Source organism: Xenopus tropicalis, chromosome 3 (assembly GCF_000004195.4).
Source record: "Xenopus tropicalis strain Nigerian chromosome 3, UCB_Xtro_10.0, whole genome shotgun sequence".
Lineage (NCBI taxonomy): Eukaryota > Metazoa > Chordata > Amphibia > Anura > Pipidae > Xenopus > Xenopus tropicalis.
In genome coordinates, this window is record NC_030679.2 from 146,223,943 (window position 1) to 146,233,991 (window position 10,049).

Sequence of the window (10,049 nt, forward strand, 5' to 3'; positions counted from 1 at the left end):
CTTGTCCTGGGTTACTTACTCAGAACTCTCACATTGTAGATTGTTCCCTATAGGGAGTAAATGTGAAAATGATGGGATTCACTTAATTTCCCTATGTAGTTTAGATAATTTTTCATAATGCTTGGTTTCCCCTAGGTCTTATACTACTTAAGTACACAATGTCTGGTATAAAATCAATTCACATAAACCATCTCAGTGTTTCCAGTAATGACCATGATGGTATTTGTATGTTACAACAGAATGCTGAGAGAGGCAACCTGTTTGGTTATAGAGACAATTAACTCCAACACACAGAGGCTCCAAAGGATGTGTTGGTTGATATTCTCAACAGTATGGATTTTGTGCGCAGTGTCCATAGACGTATGTGCAGTTCCAGGCTCCGAAATGGGATGCAACTTGATCATTGAAAGAACTAGAGATTACTTCAGCCAACCGGGGGACATAATCATAGGAGGCACCTTTCCCGTTTATTGGAACAGAGTCTACAAAGATCTGAACTTTACTACCAAACCCCCAGAACTTCATTGTGAGAGGTACATGCCATTGAGATTTGGAATCCCTGTTTAATCACCCCATGCTAAAAACCCAGACAGGGAACACACATAGTGGCTACATTTTACCAGTACCAAAGATATTTAGTAACCTTGCCTTATGTACAATACCTCTACATACATTTATTGCTCTTGAACTAATTCAATACAAAAGCATTATCAACCTGTTTACACCTTTAGGCTCTGATGTTTTTTACATTGGCAACAAAATATATTATTTTTGTACTCTTCGTGCCTCTCCTATTGCAATATTCTGTTAACTGACCCTCGTATTAAACATGTTACCCCTCAGTGTCTTCTAATGTAGCGCATTCCTATTACTAACGACGTTCTCTTATTTAACTCACCGCTTTATCATTCAGTAGACTTTACATTCTGAAGTTTGCTGTCCATCCATAAAATACTTAACTCCATTGTTACTTTCAGTTGTTCCATGATCACAACATTCTTCCAATTCAACCATGGCACTCCCATGTCTAGAAATGACCTAAGTCTTTATTTCGGAGCTTGCTATTCATTTCACAAATGTTGGTATGAAAATGAAGGATCACCCATAGCAGAGATAGATTTCTTAAAGGTCCATATATCAGAATCATCTATTTCCTTAACCCTGTTGCCAACTTTATTGTGTTGTTTGACTTCTTCACATCATGCAGACCAGTGGTTCTCAACCTCCCTAATGCCGCGACCCTTTAATACAGTTCCTCATGTTGTGGTGACCCCCAACCATAAAATGATTCCTAAGACCGTTGGAAATATGTGTTTTCCAATGGTCTTAGGCGACCCCTGTGAAAGGGTTGTTCAACCCCCAAAGGGGTCCCGACCCACAGGTTGAGAACCGCTGATGTAGACACTTGTTTCCCATAGCCATAGGGCAGTAGGGGGTACCATCTGAAGAACATTCCTGGATAAGTGGTGAAACCTTTTCAAAATGACTTAGCAAATCCATTTTCTTTAGACACTGCCAGACACTGTATATTATAACCTGGGTAAATAGGGCAGTAGGGGGTACCATTTCCTTAACCTTGTTTCCAACTTTATTGTGTTGTTTGACTTCTTCACATCATGAAGACCAGTGGTTCTCAACCTCCCTAATGCCGCGACCCTTTAATACAGTTCCTCATGTTGTGGTGACCCCCAAACCATAAAATGATTCCTAAGACCGTCGGAAATATGTGTTTTCCAATGGTCTTAGGCGACCCCTGTGAAAGGGTCGTTCAACCCCCAAAGGGGTCCCGACCCACAGGTTGAGAACCGCTGATGTAGACACTTGTTTCCCATAGCCATAGGGCAGTAGGGGGTACCATTTCCTTAACCTTGTTGCCAACTTTATTGTGTTGTTTGACTTCTTCACATCATGTAGACCAGTGGTTCTCAACCTTCCTAATGCCGCAACCCTTTAATACAATTCTTCATGTTGTGGTGACCCCCAACCATAGATCGGTGTCTTGGTTCCTAAGACCACTGTAAATATGTGTTTTCCGATGGTCTTAGGTGACCCCTGTGAAAGGGTCGTTGGACCCCCAAGGGGTCCCGACCCACAGGTTGAGAACCGTTGATGTAGACACTTGTTTCCTATAGCCATAGGGCAGTAGGGGGGTACCATCTCTCATAAAGTGGAATGTAGTAGACACTTAGTGAGTGTTAGTCATACTATAGTCACATTAGAATGATAAAAAATATATATCATTTTTTTTAAATATGCCCTTCCTTATTATTATTTTCTTTGGTGATTTCACGTAGGGTTGCTCCTCATTTTTACGAGACCATGCAGGCCTTAATATTTGCAGTTGAGGAGATTAATGCCCAGCCTAAGCTCCTTTCCAATATTACCCTTGGCTTCCAGGTGTTTGACACTTGCTTCAATTTACGTAAGGCAGCACATGGGACCCTCTCAATGCTTTCTGGAGGAAAGGAAACCACCCCAAATTATCACTGCAACAAACTGTCACCTCTGGCTTCTATAATTGGGGATTCAGGTTCCTCAGTTTCCATTATAATGGCCCAGATCTTGGGGCTCAACCGATACCCACAGGTAAGCGCACCTTCAATAAATATTTTACATATATTTTATACCTATTTTTAATGTGTATTTGTTTAGGGATATTTAAGAGAGAGTTAAAGCCTAAAAAAACATATGGCTATGAATGATGTGATTTAAAGGAACAGTAACACCAAAAAATGAAATTGTTTTAGAGTAATTACAATGCGTTTTTGTGTTGCCATAAAATGTAACTACTAATCACCCAGAATATTGTGAATTGGTCTCTAAGATCAGGTAACTCACAGCAACCAAAAGAATATGGGATCAGCACAAAGAGGGTAGGAAGATACTAGATACATCTTTACTAGTGATGAGCGAATTTTTTTAACCAGGCATGGATTCACAGCAAATTTCCGCATTTCGCCACTGGAGAATTGTTTTGCAAAACTGCTGTGAAAATTCACCGTGAAAAATTCGTTGTGTTGATTTTTTTTTTTGTCGCACGTCAAATTGGGCGCGGTCGCATCAAAAAAAGGCACGGTCGCATAAAAATTGGTCATGTAAAAAAAGACATGGGCGACAAAAAAATTGTGCGACAAATGCATTTCACAAATTTCTCGCCGTTTTGCAAATTTTCTTGCCATTTCATGATTTTTATGATGAAGCAAAATGGGACTGATTCGCTCATCACTAATCTTTACAAGATGGTTACTACTAAATGACTGTGGCCTTGGGCTCTTTCATACGTATAACACTTAAAATCTGACCTTTTTTTGAAGCTTAGTTCTCCTTTGGGGCTTTAATATGGATTTGATGTGTGATCTAAACTTCATGGTTTTCATACAGGAATAGTCCAGATATCACAAATATGTTACTAATTTGTGTGATAATGACTGATTATCCTTGTTCTACTTCTACAGATCAGTTACTTTGCAACCAGCCCAATTTTCAACAACCGTTACCTGTTTCCTTCCTTTTTCCGTACCATCCCCAGCGATGAATTTCAAATGAAAGGTTTGGCTCAACTGGTCTCTCATTTTGGTTGGTCTTGGGTTGGTCTTCTTGCCTCTGATAATGATTACGGTCAATTTGGACTTCAGTTGATAAGGCAAGAAATAATAAACAACGGAGGCTGTGTGGCCTTTGCTGAGAATATTTTGACTGGTCAACCTAACAGGAATGCTCCTCGTATTGTCCAACTCATTAGAGAGTCAACAGCAAAAGTTGTGGTTGTACTAGATGCTGAGTCTTCCTTTGTAATTGTGCTAGAAGAGCTGTTGAGACAGAATGTAAGTGGAATTATTTGGGTAGCCAGTGAGTCTTGGGCAACTTCAGCTGTACACTCGGAAAGCAGATTTCAAAGGGTTGCAGTTGGAACTCTTGGTTTTGCTATCCATGGTGCTCAACTGCCCATGTTCTCTAAATACCTCAACAGCCTGAGTCCTTCTAAGACGCTCTATGATCCATTTATAAAGGAGTATTGGGAGCAAAGCTTTTCTTGTAAGTGGCTCAGTCAGGAGAATTTAGGGAATGGCACAATACAAGCATGTACAGGGAAGGAAAATCTAGAAAACACATCACCAGAATCTTATCACAGAGCAACTCTTAACGTATACAATGCAGTTTATGCAATTGCCTGGGCCTTACAGAATTTGATTCTCTGTGTTCCTGGAAATGGACCATTTGATCATGGTTCCTGCACCAACCTTTCTTCATTTCAACCTTGGCACGTAAGCAACTTGTCTGTTGTTTTAGTCACATTATCAGTGTCGGACTGACATGGCAGGGGCCCACCAGAAATCTCTAGACCATGGGCCCACTCTAAAAACTAATTCCTCCTCTCCTCCCTCAAATTCTATATGATCCTAGTCTCTTTTCTCTACATACTATACTCTATTCTTCCATCTATCAAGCTTCCTTGTTCCCATACAGAAATAGGGAATGACCATGAAATAGGCTAAATAGTTAGAAGCAAGAGGTCCCACTGACACCTGGGCTCACCGGGAGTTTTCCTGGTATCCTGGTGGGCCAGTCCAACACTGCCTTGCCCTTTTCATTTCTGTCAGCCTCAAACATGGAAGTACGAGCTTCCCGCCTGTGGGCAATTTCTCTCACTAGCATGCCTTTCAAAAGATGATGTCGGTATGGTAGGCAAAAGAAAGGAGTCAAACTAAAATGGCCACTGGGAAATTTCAAAGCGACATGCAAATAAGCAGAAGCCTGACTCCTTTGGCGATACGAAGGGAATAACGGAGGAGCATTTAGCTGTCCCTTTAGCTGCCCTTGTAGAAAGGTGCACACTTGTAGCTCACTGAATTTTTCAGGCAAGGGAGAAAGAAGTTGCGGAATGGGGCATCAGTGTGCTTATTTCTCTTTCTGTCCGTGGGCCCTGCCTCAACTGGTTGGCGCTGAGGCTTAGTTGGTTGTCTAGTAAACAGGAGATCCCGAGTTCGACTCTCAGCAGTGCCTACCTTCTTCCTTTAAAGCTTGCGGGGAATGGCTAGAGCGTGCCTTTGGCTCTCTTACCCATGTCTGTTCTCTGTAGGTATCTGCCCGTTAAAGCATGGTTCCTCTGAAAACTCCCAGCCTGTTCTACATGCAGATGTCAGTCTCCTGGCAAGTGTATGCCTACCAACCAAGCAACAGCCGCTTCCTATCAAAGTGTGGAACTGTGTCTTGGGTCAATTAGACACATCTTTTCATGCTCAGCCCGAATAATGTTCCTGTCAAGGCAGGAAGATTGCAAAGTAGCTAGGCTTACTGAGCTTCAAGCTACAGACTGGGGACGAAAGGTATTGGTGGTTGGAGGTAAAACATGTGCGTTGGGGGGAAATTCCTTGGGAATAAAGGATGTGTTCAGGTTGTTGATTTGGTTTTGCTAATGAGCGCTGCTCACGCCTGCCAAGGAGCAAGGCTCACACCTGAATCAAGAATTTGTCATGAATTTTAAGGCAGAGCTGACAAATATGTTTGTGTAATACTTGCCCAATAATCCTGATCTTGGTGCAATCTTCTGCATGTGCCCATTTTTAATTCTTATGCCCTTGACAGAGGCAGTAGCCTGGTGCTGTGGCTTAGTTGGTTAAAGCGCCTGTCTAGTAAACAGGAGATCCTGAGTTCGACTCTCAGCAGTGCCTGCCCTTTTCGTTTCCCCCAACCTCAAACTTGGAAGTACGAGCTTCCCGCCTGTGGGCAATTTCTCTCACTAGCAGCCTTTCAAAAGATGATGTCGGTATGGTAGGCAAAAGAAAGGAGTCAAACTAAAATGGCCACTGGGAAATTTCAAAGCGACATACAAATAAACAGAAGCGTGACTCCTTTGGCGATACGAAGGGAATAACGGAGGAGCATTTAGCTGCCCTTGTAGAAAGGTGCCCACTTGTAGCTCACTGAATTTACAAGCACCTGTCTTGTAAACAGGAGATCCTGAGTTCAACTCTCAGCAGTGCCTTGCCCCGGTATCAGATTGACATGGCAGGGGCCCACTCTAAAAACTAAATCCTCCCTCAAATTGTGTGTTATCCTAGTCTCTTTTCTCTACATATTATACTCTATTCTTCCATCTATCAAGCTCCCTTGTTCCCATACAGAAATAGGGAATGACCATAAAATGGGCTAAGTATTTAGAAGCAAGTGGGCCCGCGTGGAGTTTTCCTGGTGGGCCAGTCCGACACTACACATTGTCATTCTGAGATTTCCTTTTCCAAATCTTTTCTAATTCATGAAATGTATTTCTTTCAGCTTCTTCGCTATATTAAAAATGTAACCTTTCAGACTACATATGATAGCCAAGTATTTTTTGATGCAAAAGGTAACCCTCCAGCTATCTATGACATTGTAAACTGGCATGTGAGTAATAAGGGCAATTTGGAGCAGGTGACAGTTGGGAGATATGACTTGAATGCCCCAGATGGAAAAGTTTTCAAAATAGACAGTACTGGAATTATATGGCCCAATAACAACACTCAGGTATGGAAATATACATTTTATTACCAAGGTTTGGTAACAATATCAGGAATAAAATTGTGTTAAGAAGCCATTTTTGCAGAATCTTTTTGTTGTTGTTGTTGCAAGATAATACCTAAAAAAAAATTCCACGCGATTAATTTTTCCGAAGCGAATTTTCATGGAAGTTTTGTTAAACAATTTGCCAATGGCAAAATGCGGAAATTCACTGCAAATCCATGCCTGGAGAAAAAATTCTACCAGCACTAATGACCAAATCTGTTTCGCTTCGCTGAAAAACTCGTGAATCTTTCAAAAGATTTGCGAAATGGCGAAAAATCAGTGAAGCAGCAAAAATGTTGAGCGTCAAAAAAAATCGTTGCGCATTGCGAAAAAAATTGTTGCGCATTGCGAAAAAAATTGCTGGATTATTGAAACAATATGATCACACAACAGAAGCATGAAGAGGAGAAACTAAAGGTGTTGGCAAGCCAGACTGAGAATAATAAGTAGTGATGGGTGAATTTTTCGCATCGCTGAAAAATTTGCAAATCTTCCAAAAGATTCGCGAAACGGCGGAAAATTCGCGAAATGGTGAAAGTGTTACATTAAAATAAATTGTCGCCTGCGGCTATTATTTTGTCACGCGGCTATTGTTTTGTCGCCCGCGGCCATTGTTTTGTCGAGCGACCCGCGGCGAATTTTTCCGCAGCAAATTTTTCCATCCGTTTTGCGAAACATTTCGCCCATCACTAATAACAAGGAGTTTCCCCTTGAGAAAGGCTTTCTGTGCCGAAACGTTAGGGTAATTCTCATCTTTGGCAAGTGTATCCGCTTACCTGTGTGTATCTTTATACCTGTGCACATTTTTGAGATATGTATTATATTACAACATCATGTGTTATTGTGAGAGACATAGGTTCCTGTTGGCTCAGTGGAGCTTGTGGAAATAGACCTTCTAAAAGAGTAATTGTAGTGAGTGATAGGAGAGCCCTTGTTATTAAAGGCTGTAGTAGAGTGGGATAGACAGGTCGGCTAGTATGTGTAATCATGTGTGTGTTTGAATTCTTATATATATAACTTTATAACAGTAAAACAATACAGTGCAATAAAATATGATTAGTACTCACACCTGTATATAATTCTGTTATTTTATAGGCTCCTCTTTCCAACTGCAGCCCAAGCTGTCCTCCTGGATTTAGAAAGGTTATGGTAACTGGAAAGCCCCCTTGCTGTTATGAGTGTGCCTTGTGCCCCCTAGGACGGATTTCAAACCAAACAGGTATAATAAGGTAGTGCTCCTTCAATATCTCCTGCTACTCATACAAAGATCTTAATCTTAATATTGTTCTCTAGATGCAGCGGAATGTCATTCATGTTCCTGGGACACGTGGCCCAATCTGCAAAGAGACAAATGCTTACTAAGGACAACAGAGTTCCTTTCCTATAAAGAACCTTTGGGTTATGGATTATCAGCAATATCCATCTTCTCGTCTCTTATCCCACTTGTTATTCTGTTTGTTTTTATCTATTATAAAACAACACCAGTTGTCCGAGCCAACAACTACTCCCTTAGCTGCCTTCTCCTGCTTTCCCTGTTCCTCTGTTTCCTTTGCTCTTTAGGGTTCATTGGTTACCCACAACCTGCACAGTGTCTTCTGCGCCAGGTGGCATTTGGAATTGCTTTTTCTCTCTGCATCTCCTGTGTTCTGGCCAAAACCATCACTGTTGTCATTGCCTTTAATGCAACCAAACCCAGCAGCAGGTTAAGACAGTGGGCAGGAGTAAGGGTGTCCTACTGTGTTATTGTGTTATGCACCTTTATTCAGTTAGTCATATGTGGAATTTGGCTTTTCTTTTTCCCTCCATTCCCTGAACTTGACATTGACACACAACCTGGAATCATCATTGCTAACTGCAATGAAGGATCACCAACTGCTTTCTGGTGCATGCTGGGATATCTTGGCTTCTTGGCCACCATCAGTTTCATTGTTGCCTTCCTGGCCAGACGCCTCCCTGACAGTTTCAATGAAGCCAAATTTATCACATTCAGTATGTTGGCTTTCCTCAGTGTGTGGGTGTCCTTTATCCCAGCCTATCTCAGTGCCCGGGGCATGTATACTGTGGCAATGGAGGTCTTTGCCATTTTATCTTCTAGCTGGACTGTGAAGCTCTGTATTTTTGTGCCAAAATGTTTTATAATATTGTTCAGACCCAACATGAATTCTAGAGAACATCTCATGGGTAAAGAGGTCAAAAATAAAAAAAAGGGGTGACATATATAAAAGTTGTGACACTTTAACCCTGGTGCAAAGTGATTGCTCTCAATATACAGCATAAGACAAAATGGTTGCCATAATTATATGCTAAAATAGTTTATTTATGGTAACATTGCATGTCTGCAATAGACAATTCCTCTCTGTATATATATATATCCTTCCCTAAATAATTTGGATGAAACATAATACACCGAGTTATTACTTTTTTAAAATGATAGTTTCATTTTTTTTAGAAGAAAAATAAAACTCTTGCTATAATGGTAAAAACTCTGACCAGTTATGGGCTTTGAAATCATTTGTATTTCAGATAGTCCTTCCTCTTAGCTGCTAATCACTGGATATTTCCATATTTGTACCTAGAAAAAGTAATAAAATGCACCCCAGCACCCCATCACCCCATCACCCCAGAGGCAAAAAACGTGGATTGGTTTTTCCAAGATAGGAAATGTAATTTTAATCTGGTCTGAAATGGTTTGTAGAGACAGTTTTAAAAACCATAAGAAGCTATAGAACCAAGGAGGTTCTATAAATAGTGATGAGTGAATCTGTCCAATTTCGCAAGAAAATTCGCGAAACGGCAAAAAATTAGCGAAACAGCGGAAAAATTTGTGAAACGCATTTGACGCGCAATATTTTTGTCCCCCGTGTCTATTTTTTTGTCGCCCGCATTTTTGATGCGTCCGTGCCCAATTTTGGCATGACCGCGCCTTTTTTATGCTACTGTGCTCAATTTGACGCGACCGTGCCTTTTTTTATGCGACCACAACCTTTTTTATGGGTCCGTGCCCTTTTGTTATGCCACCGCACCCTTTTTTATGCGACTGTGCCCTTTTTTGATGCGACTGCGCTCAATTTGACACGACCGTGCCTTTTTTTATGTGACTGCGCCCTTTTTTATGAAACCGCGCCCTTTTTTGATGCGACTGCACTCAATTTGACACGACTGCACCTTTTTTATGCGACCAAACCCTTTTTTGCGACTGCGCATTTTTTGATGCAACTGCACCTTTTTTGACTCAACTGTGCCCAATTTGACGCACGACAATAAAAAAATTCCACGCAACAAATTTTTCAATAGTGAATTTTTCCAGAAGTTTCACAAAACAATTGGCCTATGGTGAAATGCGGAAATTCGCTGCAAATCCATGCCTGGTGAAAAAAATCGCTCATCACTATCTATAAAAAATTCTCCCAAATAAGACAGCAGAGGCATTCAAATGTTATTATGAAGACCTTTATAATACCTCCCAACATATCAACCAACATAAATAAGACCTAAAAACAAATGCA

General features: G+C 41.0%; 1 protein-coding gene across 1 annotated transcript; it reads left to right on the forward strand.

Annotated features, from left to right (window-relative positions):
* Window positions 1–384: 384 nt before the first annotated feature.
* LOC105946962 (taste receptor type 1 member 1) lies at window positions 385–8,756 on the forward strand. Its single transcript, XM_031898287.1, has 5 exons — window positions 385–533; window positions 2,295–2,586; window positions 3,456–4,265; window positions 7,639–7,762; window positions 7,837–8,756. The coding sequence occupies exons 1-5, from the start codon at window positions 385–387 to the stop codon at window positions 8,754–8,756; spliced, it is 2,295 nt and encodes a 764-aa protein (XP_031754147.1).
* Window positions 8,757–10,049: the final 1,293 nt, after the last annotated feature.

Excerpts from the sequence above, each read along its gene's own strand:
- LOC105946962 (XM_031898287.1), top strand. The coding sequence starts at position 385 with ATGGGATGCAACTTGATCATTGAAAGAACTAGAGATTACTTCAGCCAA. Across the intron at positions 534-2,294 it reads CCAGAACTTCATTGTGAGAG|GGTTGCTCCTCATTTTTACG; the intron begins GTACATGCCATT and ends GATTTCACGTAG. Across the intron at positions 7,763-7,836 it reads ACGGATTTCAAACCAAACAG|ATGCAGCGGAATGTCATTCA; the intron begins GTATAATAAGGT and ends ATTGTTCTCTAG.